The 16,720-nt window shown below is 47.1% G+C and overlaps 1 protein-coding gene across 17 annotated transcripts in view; it reads right to left on the bottom strand.

Annotated features, from left to right (window-relative positions):
* Window positions 1–16,720, bottom strand: part of HSPG2 (heparan sulfate proteoglycan 2) — a 224,478-nt gene that overhangs the window by 128,278 nt on the left and 79,480 nt on the right. For all 17 annotated transcript variants that reach the window (XM_081202846.1, XM_081202842.1, XM_081202856.1 and 14 more), the window contains 9 exons: window positions 15,813–16,073; window positions 14,162–14,281; window positions 12,087–12,218; window positions 10,340–10,484; window positions 10,093–10,244; window positions 8,575–8,721; window positions 6,162–6,325; window positions 2,724–2,903; window positions 428–624 (listed from right to left, as the gene is read on the bottom strand). In XM_081202846.1, the coding sequence (XP_081058972.1) occupies window positions 428–624; window positions 2,724–2,903; window positions 6,162–6,325; window positions 8,575–8,721; window positions 10,093–10,244; window positions 10,340–10,484; window positions 12,087–12,218; window positions 14,162–14,281; window positions 15,813–16,073 (1,498 nt within the window). The remainder of the gene's footprint in view (window positions 1–427; window positions 625–2,723; window positions 2,904–6,161; window positions 6,326–8,574; window positions 8,722–10,092; window positions 10,245–10,339; window positions 10,485–12,086; window positions 12,219–14,161; window positions 14,282–15,812; window positions 16,074–16,720) is intronic.

A 16,720-nucleotide genomic window follows, 5' to 3' on the forward strand; every position in this document is an offset into this window, starting at 1 on the left:
GAAACTGTTCTTAACCTGAACCACCACTTTAGCTAATGGGGCCTCCCGCTGCCACCGCACTACGATTTCTGTTCTCATCCTGAAGCAAAGTTCTTAACCCGAGGTACTATTTCTGGGTTAGCGGAGTCTGTAACCTGAAGCGTCTGTAACCTGAAGCGTCTGTAACCCGAGGTACCACAGTATTCTGTTGGGAACCACCCAGAGTGGCTGGGGAAACCCAGCCAGATGGGCGGGGTATAAATAAATTATTATTATTATTATTATTATTATTATTATTATTATTATTATTATTATTAGCCTCCTCTGAGCAGGACTAATTTGGACACAACCCACAGGCACAGGGTCGCAGCAGGCTGGCTCGTGCCCCACCCCCTTTCCTGCCCAGAACCACCCTGGATATCAGCAGGTGCCCCCATCGCTGGCACACCTGCATTCTTCCACGCCATGCGCCAGGCCCAAGCCGGTGACCTCCGTGGTGGTTGTGTCCATGACGATGTCGCTCAGCCCCACACTGGCCATCCGGTTGTCATAGACAGTCTGGATCATAACCGCCTCCAGGTTCTGGAGGGTGAGCAGTAGTTCCTCACGGCTGACGGAGGCTCCCGACTCCTTCTCCCAGTGCTCCTGCAGGGGGACACCCAGCGGGTGAAGAAAGGGCTAAGTGAAAGCTGCAGGAGAAATCCCCTTATTGCGTGGGCTGCCCCGAGAGCGCTAGCGAAGAAGGCCACAAATCTTGTGGCTGTCAATGTTTTAAAGAAATGGTCTACTAAAAAAACCCAACACATACCACTTCAATCATAAAAATCTATATGGAAAACAAGAGGGGAGAGACCCTTTTTGGACTACAGTGGACCATCTGGATACGAATTTAATTCGTTCTGGCGGTCCGTGTGCACCCTGAAAAATCCACATCCAGAGGTACCACTTCTGGATGATGTCAGAATGAAGTTAAGTGGTTTAAGCAGCAATGTTATAAAGGTGTATATAAAAATGGATTATTAACAGGTGAGAATCCAGAGTTATAATATATTAAGTTCAAGGATTAAGATAAAAACAAAGAGGGAAAGAAATTGCTGAATTAACTAACTGAATTGGAATACAAAAAAGGGAGGTGCGAGGAGGTCAGGGAAGCAAGGAAATGAATGTAAGGTGGAAAGATTGATTTTTTAAAAGGGTTTTTTATTTATTTATTTTTCTGTATTTTGTATTTTTCTTTTATTCTTATTTCTGTCCTTTTTTCTTTATGTAATTTTTTTTTCTTTGAAACTTTAATAAATATCATTTAAAACAAAACAAAACAGAGGTACCACTTCTGGATACTTCTGGGTTTGCTGCTTTTGCAACCCGAAGTTTACATTACTCAAGAGTAACATAACCTGAGGGTCTACTGTATCTGAAGAATGGCTATGGTCAAATAAAAACTGAATTATGAATTACGAGCAGCGGAATGAAGTACCACCATCTAACACGGTAGGTATAAGGTGGGAATGAAAACGTCATGGAATTAAAGGTGGGAACTCAAAATTGAAAGAAAAACGTATGTTGAAACAGAAGCAAACTTGCAAAACCTGTGAAAATCAATAAAAAAAATGTCTCTATGAAAGAAAAAAACCAATCAAAGTATAAAATAAATAAGGGTAATGTTGCTTCTACCCACCCAACCCAGCTTGGCTCACTTGTTTGAGTCACCTTTTTTTTTTTTTTAATCCCCTTAGCCAAAGACTGCCCCAGAATCATCATACATATATCATAGGAGGTGGTCTACAGCAGAAATCCTGTCTGCCAGGATACCTAATAATGGTTGCTGATAGCATTATGAGCAGCCTAGCCATTCTTTTTCTTCTTGTTTTAAAATGAATTTTATTAGTATTTTCCACACAACAACAACACAAAAGATATCAAAAAATAACAATACACAACACACAAAAATCAACATTCGAAAACTAAAAAAAACACACAAAACAACAAAAATCCATATCTTACAAGTTAATATTATACACTAAATATACACTAATACACTAATATTATACACTATTATACACTAAAACAACAACAAAACATTGAGTCACCTTACAGTTCAATGTGATGTGGCAGTTATGAGTATTTGCCTCTGTAATAGGTATGAGTTACTCGTGCGTAAACTGGTGCCTTTCTCGGTTAATTTGCCTTGTTAAACCTTTCTGACTGCACAGCCCCTTCTCATGGTGGCTGCCTCAGTCACTGGCAGAATCCGTCAGTGGGCGTTTCTTGAACCACTTCCAACATAAAAGTTGTTTGACACCCAGTCTCCTCCTCCTCTCACTGCACCGGAGTCTTCTGCGCAGGGAAGGCGTGGGTAGCGGAGGACCTGGGCTCTCCTCACTGATGTCCAGTGAAGAGTCCTGGAGCCCTCTCTCCACTTCCCCCGTCTGCCCCCCTTCATCCCTGGTGTTGCGCTGAATGGCTTCCCCCTCTACTGAGCTGTTTCTCCCCCTGCTGCTGGGTCCTTCGCCAGCATCATCTGGGAGCCTCCCCTTTGCCTCTCGCTCCGATGTCAGTTCCCTGACAGCCTCTGAGGGGCAGGGAGAGATCTGGATTCAAATCCTTGCTCAGGCAAGAATTTTGTGCAGGGCAGAGCCCACTCTCTCTCCCCCCTCCCAACCCAGCCTACTTTGCAGGGTGTTGAGAGGAGCGTTCAGCCTCAGCAGGACGGAACAAGCCCTCCCCGTTCCAGTCGCACTCACCTCGGTGAACTGGACCTGTCGCTGGTTCACCACCGAGGGCTGGGTGGGCACCTGCACGCGGTAGATCAGCTTCTGCCCATTCCCCACAATCACGACGTTGGGTTTCTGCACAGGCTCCGATTGGCCCCTGGCCAGGCCGTAGCGCACCTTGAAGCGCAGGAAACCTCCATAGGAGTCCACCTGCAGGCAGAGCAGAGAGGGAGGGAAGTCAGCAGGGGACAACCCAAACGTAGACCCTGATGGATTACATGGAATTGGTGGAAATGACTGGCAGAATCCGAGACCAGGGAGAAGAGTCGGTGGAAGAAGATTGGAAAAAATTCAAAGTATATTTACAGAAATATTCTAAAATTAATGAATGTTAGAAGGATGCTGGAAAGAAGCTACATGACTTTAGTAGAAATACTATAAAGAATTAAGTATGAATAGATTGACATTGGGTAAAGGGGTAAATTTCAGGCTAAAATGTGTTAAGATAAATTATGGAACTAAATTTGAGAAAGAGGGAAAGAACTTGCTGGAATAATTAATTGAACTAGAATACAAAAAAGGAGGTGTGAGGAAGTCGAGGAAATAAGCAAATGAAAGATAAGGATATGAAAATACGGGGTTCTTTTTATTTTTGTTTGTTCTTTTTTGGGTTTCTTAAATGTTTTTGTTTTTTGTTTTTTGCCTTTTTTGTATTGTTGATGTTTTGTATTACTGTATTTATTTTTGTTTCTGAGGTTTTGTACTTGTATATTGCTTGTATTTCTTTTTTGTTTCTCTTTTCTTTTTTCTCTCTGTAATGTTTAAACTTTAATAAATATCTTATTAAAATAATAATAACAATAACCCATGTGCCCATTCAGCAGAAATGTGAGCTGGGAACCTTCCTTGGATGAATGCAGGGTTGTGGAGGGAGAGAAAGTTAAACCCTGAAAGGAGGGAGCCATAATTATAGGGACAGAACTACCTAAATCATATAGAACTTGATTCATGTATGCTTACACAGCAGCAAGAATGTTACTTGCGCCAAAATGGGAAAGAATAGAAGTCCCAGCAAAGGAAGAATGGATACAAAAACTTATCTGACGAAAATGTTCCAATTAACATTTGTTAAAAAACCTGAAGCATTTTTGTTAGGGATTTTAAGGAAAGACCTGCCAAGGAAATTTAAGAATATCTTCATGAATGCGACAACGGTGGCAAGAGTCTTAATAGCACAAGGTTGGAAGAATGAAGAAACTCCGACTAAAGAACTATGGCAAGAGAAACTGATGGAGTATGCGGAATTGGCGAAATTGACATATAAACTATGTGGTAAGGACAACTGTGACTTTAAAGAAGAATGGGAACCTTTTACAAAGTATTTAAAGAAACAACAAAATGAACTGGACTCCTTGGCAGGTTTTGAATAAACATTCACAAATTTATTATTAATAACATATAGATATTATATGTATAACTGTACACTGGTACCTCGGGTTAAGTACTTAATTCGTTCCGGAGGTCCGTTCTTAACCTGAAACTCTTCTTAACCTGAAGCACCACTTTAGCTAATGGGGCCTCCCACTGCTGCAGTGCGATTTCTGTTCTCATCCTGAAGCAAAGTTCTTAACCCGAGGTACTATTTCTGGGTTAGTGGAGTCTGTAACCTGAAGCGTATGTAACCTGAAGCGTATGTAACCCGAGGTACCGCTGTACTGTTAAAACGGAAGGGGGGTCAAACCATCGCAAGAGGTTTTAAAATTTTGGGAGGTTGGCTAGTTACAATGGAATGGTCTCAGTGGTGGGGCACACATTTTTATTCTTATTTATTTATGATTACCGTATTTTTCGCCCTATAAGACGCACTTTTCCCCCTCCAAAAATGAAGGGGAAATGTGGGTGCGTCTTATGGGGCGAATGCAGGCTTTCGCTGAAGCCTGGAGAGCGAGAGCGGTAGGTGCGCACTGACCCCTCTCGCTCTCCAGGCTTCGCGGACCTCTCCCCAAGCAGCGGGAATGCTCCCGCTGCTTGGGGAGAGTTGCCGGCATCCCGAAGCCTGCGCGTGCTGATCCCAGCGCCTGCAGGCTTCGCGGATCTCTCCGCAAGCAGCGGGAACGTTCCCGCTGCTTGGGGAGAGTTGCCGGCATCCCGAAGCCTGCGCGCGCTGATCCCAGCGCCTGCAGGCTTCGCGGATCTCTCCGCAAGCAGCGGGAACGTTCCCGCTGCTTGGGGAGAGTTGCAGGCATCCCGAAGCCTGCCCGCGCTGATCCCAGCGCCTGCAGGCTTCGCGGATCTCTCCGCAAGCAGCGGGAACGTTCCCGCTGCTTGGGGAGAGTTGCAGGCATCCCGAAGCCTGCCCGCGCTGATCCCAGCGCCTGCAGGCTTCGCGGATCTCTCCGCAAGCAGCGGGAACGTTCCCGCTGCTTGGGGAGAGTTGCCGGCATCCCGAAGCCTGCGCGTGCTGATCCCAGCGCCTGCAGGCTTCGCGGATCTCTCCGCAAGCAGCGGGAACGTTCCCGCTGCTTGGGGAGAGTTGCCGGCATCCCGAAGCCTGCGCGCGCTGATCCCAGCGCCTGCAGGCTTCGCGGATCTCTCCGCAAGCAGCGGGAACGTTCCCGCTGCTTGGGGAGAGTTGCAGGCATCCCGAAGCCTGCCCGCGCTGATCCCAGCGCCTGCAGGCTTCGCGGATCTCTCCGCAAGCAGCGGGAACGTTCCCGCTGCTTGGGGAGAGTTGCAGGCATCCCGAAGCCTGCCCGCGCTGATCCCAGCGCCTGCAGGCTTCGCGGATCTCTCCGCAAGCAGCGGGAACGTTCCCGCTGCTTGGGGAGAGTTGCAGGCATCCCGAAGCCTGCCCGCGCTGATCCCAGCGCCTGCAGGCTTCGCGGATCTCTCCGCAAGCAGCGGGAACCACCGCTGGGCTCCCACGGCTTGCAGAGAGCTGCCTGTTTGCGGGCTGGGGTCGGGGGAAGCTCGGGCTGCCCCAGCCCCGCGCCTGGGGGGGAAATAATTTTTTCCCTTTATTTCCCCCCAAAAAAACTAGGTGCGTCTTATGGGCCGGAGCGTCTTATGGGGCGCAAAATACGGTATTACTTTGTCAAATGAATAAATGAATACATTGTTCTTGTTGTTTAGTCGTTTAGTCATGTCTGTCTCTTCGTGACCCTATATAAATACATTAATAAATATGAAAAAAGGACAGAATCCCTGGAAAAAGGAATAAGACATAAGCTCTGAGCCCCTCTCCCCCACCCTGTGGTTTGGCTTAGTTACATGGTTAGATAGTTACAATGGAATGGTCTTGGGGGTGAGGTGCACATTTTTATTCTTATTTATGTATGATTATTACTTTGTCAAAATAAAACAGCAACAAAAAAACAAATACAAAAAAGGAAAGAAAAGGCAGCTAATCCTGTTCTTAAAACTGGCCTATCATTCAGCGCCATGAGGACTCGAACTCGCTCCTCTCACCTTGTTCCCCAAGAACTGCCCCGGGAGCATCCAGAAAGAGTCGTGTACCAGGAAACGGCGGGAGAGATCGACCAGCTGGAACTCCTGCAATCCGGGGTCAATCTGCAGCTGGGTTGAGGAGAGGGGTGGCGTTCCGGGCTGAGAGGGGGTCGTCACATTCACCCCTGGGGAAAGTGACACGGGAATGGTGTGATAAGAATTTTAAGGTCTTAGATATATATTAAATGTTCATAAATGTTCATAACAGATCAGCACAGGAAGACCGACCTGAAACCATTTTGATTCCCAAACTGACCAAACGTTTTCTCTGCAAGGTCAAAGGAAAATGGAAAAGCTTCCCCATTGCATTTTCCTTCACAAATCCTGTCTTAATGGCACATTTAAGATATGAATAGGGCGTGAGTCTGTGACCTGGCTCAGGAACTAAGTATTTATCATTACAAAAGACTGGCCAGGCTTCCCAGGCAATCCAATCAAGCGACCATTAAACAGGTAACCTGGCAGACAGGAGGTAAACAAAGCACTCAGATTTCTGCTGTAAAAGGCGAAAGATTTATACGATCTGAAGAGAAACCAGAGATTTCTGCTGTAGACCGTCCTTTCTGTGATGTAGGTATGATGTATCTGGGGGGTGGTCTTAAGCTACACCCCTTCTGTGTGAGGGGAGGACCCTGTTGCAACAGATCAATAAAGATCAGGCTTACTCGCTGCTTTGCTTCTCAATATTCTCTGGTTGGCCTCTGTTATTTTCGCCTACAAATAGGGAACCTACGTAAGGACTCTATATGGGCTCTTGGATACCCCATAAGGGAAAAGGGCAGATTGATTTTGTTTACAACAATGGCAGGGGGATGTCGCAGGGCACCTGGTTGGCCTATGTGAGGCCAGGATACTGGGCAAGATGGGCTCCCTGGGGCCCGATCCAGCAGGGTTCTTCGGAGGCCTATTAATGCCACCGGATATTCTCTGAGGAAAAGTTAGTGGAAGACCACCTCAAAACCCAAAGCCCTCCTCCCCCCCCTTCCCCTGTTATAAGAATTCTAAGGTCCCAAGTGGGACGCAGGTGGCGCTGTGGGTTAAACCACAGAGCCTAGGGCTTGCCGATCAGAAGGTCGGCGGTTTGAATCCCCGCCACGGGGTGAGCTCCCGTTGCTCGGTCCCCGCTCCTGCCAACCTAGCAGTTCAAAAGCACGTCAAAGTGCAAGTAGATAAATAGGTACTGCTCCAGCAGGAAGGTAAACGGCGTTTCCGTGCACTGCTCTGGTTCGCCAGAGGAGGCTTAGTCGTGCTGGCCACATGACCGGGAAGCTGTACGCCGGCTCCCTTGGCCTGTAAAGCGAGATGAGCGCTGCAACCCCAGAGTCATCCGCGACTGGACCTAATGGTCAGGGGTCCCTTTACCTCTAGTTTAAGGTCCCAAATATACAATAAACATTCATAAATGTACAAGGCACACACATACATAAGTATATAAACCACATGTCTGAAATAGTACAGGAGAGCAATCCTTGAGTCACTTTGAGTCTCTGAAATTGACCTCAAATATTTCTCTGCAAGGAGGAAGGAAATGAGAAAGCCTCTCTCTTGTCTTTTGCTTACCTGTCTTAAGGACATATTTGTGTATGAATAGGGTGAGCCTGTGAACTGAATTCAGGAATTAAAAGTATTTAGCATCACAAACAAAAGGCCAGGCTGCTCAGGTAAAGCAATCAGTGACCATTAACAGATATCCTGGCAAACAGGATTTCTACTGGAGACAGCCTCTTGTGATGTACCGTATTTTTCGCTCTATAACACGCTCCAGACCATAACACGCACGTAGTGGATATATGATTTTTGTGGTTCATGCTGTGGCCACAGACATGTGATCTGACGGTGAGTTTGGAGTAGCCCAATGCAAAAATCCTGAGGATCCATGTGGATCCATGCTTTGTAACCACGGAGGAGGGAAGGAAAGGGAACCATGGATCCTCTGCTCACGACTGCAGCAGATCCCCCCCGCCACCCGCAGGCATTCGCTCCATAACACGCACAGAAATTTCCCCTTACTTTCTAGGAGGAAAAAAGTGAGTGTTATGGTGCAAAAAATACGGTATTTCAGATGTAGACCATCCCCTTCTGTGATGTATGTATGATGCTTTGGGGGGTGGTCTTGTGCTACAGGATGGGCAATTTCAAAAGTCTATATTGTTCTGGGTTCCTCCTCCCTTCTGCGTGTGGTGAGTGAAGACCCTGTTGCAACAGTCGGATGAAGATCAGGCTTACTAGCTGCTTTGCTTCTCAATATTCTCTGGTTGGCCTCTGATATTTTCTCCTACCGAAAGGGAACCCACTTAAGGACTCTATCTGGGGTCTTGGATACCCCAAAAGGAAAAGGAGAAGTTTTTTCTTATAACACCCCCAACCCACTTACCTTTGAAGTTGTCAGGTGTGTCGAAGCGAAGGCGGATCTGGCTGCGGTGCCGGCTAGTGCCACGGCAAGATTTGGTGATGCCAAAACAAAAGCAGGGGAAACACTGGGAGGTCTCCTCGTTGTGGAAGTGTCCTTCTGGGCAAGGTCCTGGGGTGGGGGGGCGAAAGAGGAGACTGTCAGGGATCCAGGGTGATGGATGGACATGCCAGCAGGTTTTTAAAAAAAGATTTCAGTGATGTAAATCAAACAAATTAATACAGCAGCACAGTATATACAGGAGAGACATGAAATTTGGTTGGGACGATACTAAAGGCCAGTAGGAAAGTGTCCTGTCAAGAGGGAGTCCTGTGTGTCTGTGTTTGTTGCATGTACACTAGTGGCCAAAATTGTGGAAACCTTTTGGGAAAAGTGTATTTTCGTTGTTTGGTGGCTCATAACACCACTTTCTTTTGGAGTAATACCATAAAATTATATATCAATGGAAAGATAATTTAATGAAGAACGTAATGCAACAAGGGCTGTTCAATTATCTATATTCTATCAAAAGCTATAGCCAATAACCAGAAAAAGGAGTGTTTAAAGAGCCGATCATTAAATTATCATTTCCACTGCTATAGAATTTTATGGTATTTCATAGATCTGTGGTCTTGGAAGGGGTACAAAGGTAATCTAATCTAATCCCCTGCAATGCAGGAAACATTTGCGGGGCTCAAACCCACAACCCTGAGATTAAGAGTCTCATGACTGAGGTTCTGGCAGCCAGCAGCATCTATGTCAAGAGCTTCTGAGAGTGTAAGCCTTTCACAAGAGCATTAATAGTTTGCTGGATCAGGCCAATGACCCAGTCTCCTGTTCACACAGGACCCGAGTGCGAGAGTGCCTGCGGTTTCCAGCACCTGAGATTCAGAAGTAGTGCTGCGCCCAACTCTGTAAGCAGAGCAGAGCCCTCTCCTCCGCGAATTTCTCCAATCCTCTTTTAAAGCCACAGGTTAACTACGCACTGTGTACAAGTCCCAACCAGAGAAGAATGGCAGATTAAGTTGATGGATTATGCTGAAATAGCCAAAATAACCGGAGGAATCAGAAATCAGGAAGACCAAAATTGTAATAAGGAACGGGAAATTTTATAATCTATCTTAAAAACCATTCTAAACAGCTAAAATCGTTAGTAGGATTGGAACAACACTTGTAGTTTAAGGGTGAATTTTGGACACAATGGAGATGTAAAAGTTTGGATTATCATAAAAGATGCAGGAGGAAATGATTAATAACAGGACCCACAAAGGGGAGGAGGGAAATCCAGGAGATTCTACGGAATCTTGTTTTTATGTTGTTTGTTGGATATGTGATTATAAAATTTTAATCTGAAAAACCAAATAAATATTTTTAAAAACACACACACACAAAAAGAACTACGCGCTGTTTAAAGAAATGCTTCAACAGATATGCTAATTAGATGGATAGATCAGCACCTGTCCAAACGGTCCCCACCCCGCCTTTCCCGCCCCTCTGGCTTACCTCGTCCAGGTGTGAGGCTCAACACTCCATCAGGGATGCCAAAAACCATCCCCCGGGCGTTGATGGCCTCGCAGGTGTAAGCTCCCTGGTCGGCCTCTTTTACGTCTTCGATAACCAGTGTCCCCCGCCCGTTCTTGCTCGTGATGGACACCCTGTGGCCGTAAGGGGCAGAGTCAGCATCCCAAAGCCCAGGTGGTGGAAGAAAAAGGTGGGGGTGTGTGTGGAGACCAGACCACCCGTGGCTTACCTGCGGCTGCTGGGGATGTGGCCCCAGTTTAGCCTCCAGGTGATGATGGGGGTGGGGACGCCCACGGCCACACAGGTGAAGCGGACTGTCTCTCCGGGGGCGGCCTGGATGGATTCCTCGGGGGGCGTGATCACCTGGGGTGGGGCTAGACAGGGAGAAGAATCATAGAGTTAGAAGGGGACCAAAGTACAGTGGTGCCTCGCAAGACGAAAAGAATCCGTTCTGTGATTCTCTGCGTCTAGCGGGTTTTTTTGTCTTGCGAAGCAAGCCCATTGAAGGATTAGCGGATTAGCGCTATTAGCGGCTTTTAGAGGCTTTTAGCGGCTTATCTGCTGATCGGATCAGCTGATAAGCGGCTTAGCGGCTTAGAAAAAGGGGGGGAAGGGGAAAAAAACCAGCAGGAACTGGCAAGACATTGTCGTCTTGCGAAGCAAGCCCATAGGAAATTTGTTTTGCGAAGCACCTCCAAAACGGAAAACTCTTTCGTCTAGCGAGTTTTCCGTCTTGCGAGGCACCACTGTACCACCTAGTCCAGCTTCTTGCAAGGCAGGAATTGCAAAAGAAAGGGGGGAGCATCTCTCTCGTGCTCTCCTTCCACCTCAACCATGAAATCCGCAAATGGAAATGCCTACCCAGCAGTGGCCTAATGGTCAGCATGACGGACTAGGGCCTGGGAGACCAGGGTTCGAATCCCCACTTGACCACAAAGCACACTGGGTGCCCTAGGGGGACAGTCACTGCCTCTTAAGTCTATCTTACCCCACAGGGTTGTAGTGTGGATTAAATGAGAATCATGCACACCAACACCACCTTGAGCTCCTTGGAGGGGGGATATAAACGCGATAAAATATTGGCTGGGATTATAGCATTAAGCTCTGAAAGGATTCTAGTATTTGACTGCTGTACTGAGCTGCAGTTTTGCAATTCGGCTGTGATCCACTTTGGAGTCCACCTCTATGGAGTTCCATCCTTATTTCAGACATTGTGATATTTCGATATAGGTCCGTATAGTAAAAGCCATGGTTTTCCCAGTAGTGATGTATGGAAGCGAGAGCTGGACCATCAAGAAGGCTGATCGCCGAAGAATTGATGCTTTTGAATTATGGTGCTGGAGGAGACTCTTGAGAGTCCCATGGACTGCAAGAAGATCAAACCTCTCCATTCTGAAGGAAATCAGCCCTGAGTGCTCCCTGGAAGGACAGATCGTGAAGCTGAGGCTCCAATACTTTGACCACCTCATGAGAAGAGAAGACTCCCTGGAAAAGACCCTGATGTTGGGAAAGATGGAGGGCACAAGGAGAAGGGGACGACGGAGGACGACATGGTGGGACAGTGTTCTCAAAGCTACCAGCATGAGTTTGACCAAACTGTGGGAGGCAGTGAAAGACAGTAGTGCCTGGCGTGCTCAGGTCCATGGGGACACGACTAAACGGCTAAACAACAACAACATAGGGCACCCCCATTGGTGGTTTTCCCTTCCATGGACCCCTGCAGGCAGGTAGGAGTCAAGATACAGCCTGGCTTCACCTCAGTGCCTAAGACAAACCACTCACATCTGTAATCAATAAAATTGTGGCCTATTTGAACCCATAAACCAAATATTCCGTGTCAGGGTGATTTATTGTTTTCCTGGGAACTTTGTGGTTCATGTGCCTCAGGACACAAATCATATTCAAAGTCCACTTTTGGGGAGGGGGCTTAACTCTTCCCACTCCATCTTGCTCTCCACCCCCCACCCCGAACTCACTGCAGCCAATCTCGTCAGAGCGATCTGCGCAATCCGTCTCGTCGTCACACTGGTAGCTGGCCGGGATGCAGGTGCGTGTGGACACGCAGACGAACTGGTCTGGAGCGCAGGTGTCCCCAGGGCCCTTGGTAGCTGCAGAGAGGACAAAGAGCATTAGCGGAGCAGCCTGGGGTGAAGAAACGGGCTCACCAGCTTGATATTGCTTTAGTGTGGCAGCACCTACACTGCGGAACTCCCCGCCTCTTGACCGTCAGGCAGGTGCCTTCATTGTACAGTGGTACCTTGGTTCTCAAACGCCTTGGTCTTCAAACAACTTGGAACCCAAACACTGCAAATCCGGAAGTGTTCCAGTTTGCAAACTTTCTTCAGAAGCCAAACGTGCTCCGTTTTGAGTGCCACACTTCCAATTTGAGTGTTACGCGGAGGTCTGTCTGTTTTTGCTATTTATTTTGCGTTTTTGTGGCTCTTTTTGTTTTGTTTTTTTGACTAGGTGGAACCCAGTTGAGCTACTGATTGATTTATTGTGTGACTGCAGTTCATTGTTTATTGCCTTCATTTTATGGATCAATGGTCTCGTTAGATAGTAAAATTCATGTTAAATGGCTGTTTCTGGGGTTGTTTTTACAAGTCTGGAACGCATTAATCCGTTTTTGCATTACTTTCTATGGGAAAGCACGCCTTGGTTTTGGAATATTTGATTTTGGAAAGGACTTCCGGAACGGATTAAGTTTGAGAACCAAGGTACCACTGTATACTTCTCGGCACCTACTGAAACGTTTCCCAATGGAGCAGAAAAGACTATTTATGTACGTGACCATGGCTGCTCGGATGTTACTGGCCCAGAGATGCAAAGAATATAAACTCCCAACCAGAGAAGAATGGCAGATCAACTTGATGGATTAGGCCGAAAAGGCAAAAATGACCAGAAGAATCAGAAAGCAGGAAGGCCAAAAATTTAATAAGTAATAGGGAGAATTTATAACTTATCTTAAAGACTACTGTAAACAGTTAAAATTGTTAGAAGGACTGGAATGGCACCTGTAGTTTAAAGTTTTGATGCCATGTGGATGACTGCCTACAAAGCTTCATGTATATGCTTGGCAACTGTTTTAAGAATTTTCAGTAAAGTTGATAAGACATAAACAAATAAACACAAGAAAGAAACGGTTGTATCCAATGCTAGCCCAAATGGCCACCTGCCAGTGATTCTTGCATTGCAGCGGGTTGGGCTAAATGACCACTAGGGGTCCCTCCCAACCCTTTAATTCTATGATTCTATGAATACTGAGGACATACCCGTTGAAGTTACCAGAAGCGCCTAACTTCACCCCATTAATTCCAATGGGCCCCCTCTGCTGCTGGTCCTACTCAGAGTAGTAGTAGTAGTAATAATAATAATGATGACGATGATGATGATGATGATTATGATGAACCAACCCTGCCCGTGTGGCTGGGTTTCCCCAGCTACTCTGGGCGGCTTCCAACAAAATATTAAAATACAGTGGTCTGTTAAACATTAAAAGCTTCCCTAAACAGGGCTGACTTCAGATGTCTTCTAAAAGTCTGGTAGTTGTTTTTCTCTTTTGACATCTGGTGGGAGGGTGTTCCACAGGATGGGTGCCACTACGCACCGATGTAGATCCACTGATGTTCACTGGGCATGACTAACTTCGGCCCCATTATGGTGGTACCTCTAGTTACAAACTTAATTCGTTTCGGAGGTCCATTCTTAACCTGAAACTGTTCTTAACTAGAGGCGTGCTTTCGCTAATAGGGCCTCTTTCTGCCGCTGCGCCGCCGGCACACAACTTCCGTTCTCATCCTGGGGCAAAGTTCTCAACTCGAGGTAACTCTTCCAGGTTAGCGGAGTTTGTAACCTGAAGCGTTTGTAACCTGAGGCGTTTGTAACTCGGGGTACCACTGTAATTCCAAGGGGCCTGCTCCAGGGGGAACTTCGCTGGATTCATTCCAAAGGGCCTCAGCTGTGGTGAGTCACCCGGAGTGCTTGTGTTAAGCCCTGGAACACGAAACCCGGATGCAAATCGACAAACCCCTGGCGCTCCCAAAACACGTACGGCAATTCAGCTCGTCCGAGCCGTCTGTGCAGTCGTTGTCCCCGTCGCATCGCCAGAGCTTGAGGGCGCAGTGACCGTTCCGGCACTTGAACTCGTTGGGTTCGCAGGGGCTGGGGGTGCCTGTCCGGGAGACAGAGAGAGAATTCAGAAGCTGGTACCCGGCCATGACCCACAAAACCCTCCCCATCTGTCAGGAGTTCTCTGAGCAGCAGAGGGACGGGCAATATTACCCCCAGGGGTTGATTCTAACTCTAAGATCCAGGACTCAATGTTAAAATAAGTTGAGATTTCTCGCAACCAGATTCCCAAATATCTTAGCCAGATTCCCAAATATCTAACTTTTTTTTACATATTTTCAAACCAGACATTTTTTCTAATGTATTTTTCAACTTATCATTTCTAATGTCATAATAAACAGCAATGGAGATAGGGGACCAGCTAGTCTTGTTCCTTTTTCTATCTGGCATTTGTCTGAAAGAATATTATTTATTAAAATATTTGTGGATTGATCAGTATAGATCGCTTTAATTCCAGCCAGGAAAGATTTCCCTATTTCCATTTTCTCTAATACCTTAATCAAAAATGGCCAAGAAATATTATCAAAAGCTCTCTCCACATCTAAAAATATTAATGTGGCCTGTTTTTCATTTCTCACTTCCAAACACTCTATTAAGTTAATTAGATACCTTACATTGTACTTCATTTGTCGGCCTAGTAAGAACCTGGCTTGGTCTCTGTGGACTGATGTAGTTACCATCTTTTTTAATCTGTTAGCTAAAATTGTAGCAAATAGTTTATGATCACAATTCTAGGACTCGATGATCAATCAAGGCCCTACTTTGCCCCACAAAACAGAAGCTGATGCTAGATTACTCTGTGGCCCTGGTAAGCTGTAGCTCAGCAGCAGAACATCTGCTTGGCATGCAGAAGGCCACAGGTTCAATCCCTGGCAGCTTCTCCAGGTGGGGAATATCCCCTGCCTGATGGGCCACTGCTGCCAGTCCGTGTAAAAAGGTAAAGGTAAAGGTACCCCTGACCATTAGGTCCAGTCGTGACCGACTCTGGGGTTGCGGCGCTCATTTCGCTTTACTGGCTGAGGGAGCCGGCATACAGCTTCCGGGTCACGTGGCCAGCATGACTAAGCCACTTCTGGCGAACCACAGCAGCGCATGAAAACGCCGTTTACCTTCCCGCCGGAGCGGTACCTATTTATCTACTTGCACTTTGACGTGCTTTCGAACTGCTAGATTGGCAGGAGCAGGGACCGAGCAACGGGAGCTCGCCCCGTCGCGGGGATTCGAACCGCCAACCTTCTGATCGGCAAGCCCTAGGCTCTGTGGTTTAACCCACAGCGCCACCCGCGTCCCGCCAGTCCGTGTAGCCAGAGCGAAATGGTCTGACTCTGTACAAGACTGCTCCTTATATCAATCAGTGCATTTTTCAGCACCACAAAGACTAGAAAATTTGCTTTCAAGCCCCATGGTGGGACATCTGCCTTGCATGCAGAAGGCCCCAGCTTCCATTCTCCAGGTAGGGCTGGGAATGTCCCCCTGCCGATACTCTGGAAAGCTGCTGCCAGTCAGTGCAGCCCACACAGAGCTAGGTGGATCCATGGTCCGGCTCCTCAAGCAACTCGCCAACGGGCGCTCACCGCATCTGCTCTCGTCACTTCCGTCGCTGCAATCCCTCTCCCCATCGCAGAGGTAGTCCCGGGGGATGCACTGCTTGTTGGAGCAGACGGCCTCGTCCTTCCGGCAAGGTCGCGGGAAGGGGGGCAGGGAGGGCTTGGCGGGGAAGACCCCAGACGGAGCGGTGACTGGGGCTCGGCGGGTGGTCACTGAGGCCGTGGTAGCGGGCACCCGAGTGGTGCTGGGCCGGGCGGAGGTGACAGGTGGCCGAGGGGTGGTAATGCCTGCAGAGAGGGGAGAAAGGAGGAAGTCAGGGCCTCGTCCCGAGACTTCCAGAGTTCTGGTCTCGAACTCTCCCGGACGACGCAAGGGAGACTAGGATGAATCGCTTGATCCTCGCTGTGGCTTGATGGAGAGGGGGATGCCGGGAAGTCAAAAGGATAAGGAGAATTCAAATTCTCCTCATCTTTATTTTATATACAGTCAAACCTCGGTTGTCAAACGTAATCCATTCCAGAAGACCGTACGACTTCCAAAACGTTCGACAACTGAAAACTGAAAGCGGAAACCTCAACACAATAGGGAAACTCAAAACAGTAGCACATTCAGCTTCTGAAAATCGTTCGAAAACCGGAACATTTACTTCTGGGTTTGGGGCGTTTGGGAACCGAAATATAACGGAGGCATTCAGGAACCGAGGTTTGACACTGTGTGTGTGTGTGTGTGTGTGTGTGTTTGTGTGTGTGTGTGTGTAAAATGTTTATTAAATTTTCTGTTTTACAATTTAAAATACTCATTTAAACACCAGAAACCTGGAAGATAGAAACTTTAATAAGGAATGGAAAACATTTACAATTTACCTAAAAGACCACTGTAAACAACTAAAAACTTTGGCAGGATCTGAGCAATGCTTGTAATGTTTCAAAAATTA

Source organism: Podarcis bocagei (assembly GCF_964188305.1).
Source record: "Podarcis bocagei genome assembly, chromosome: 7".
NCBI classification, from domain to species: domain Eukaryota; kingdom Metazoa; phylum Chordata; class Lepidosauria; order Squamata; family Lacertidae; genus Podarcis; species Podarcis bocagei.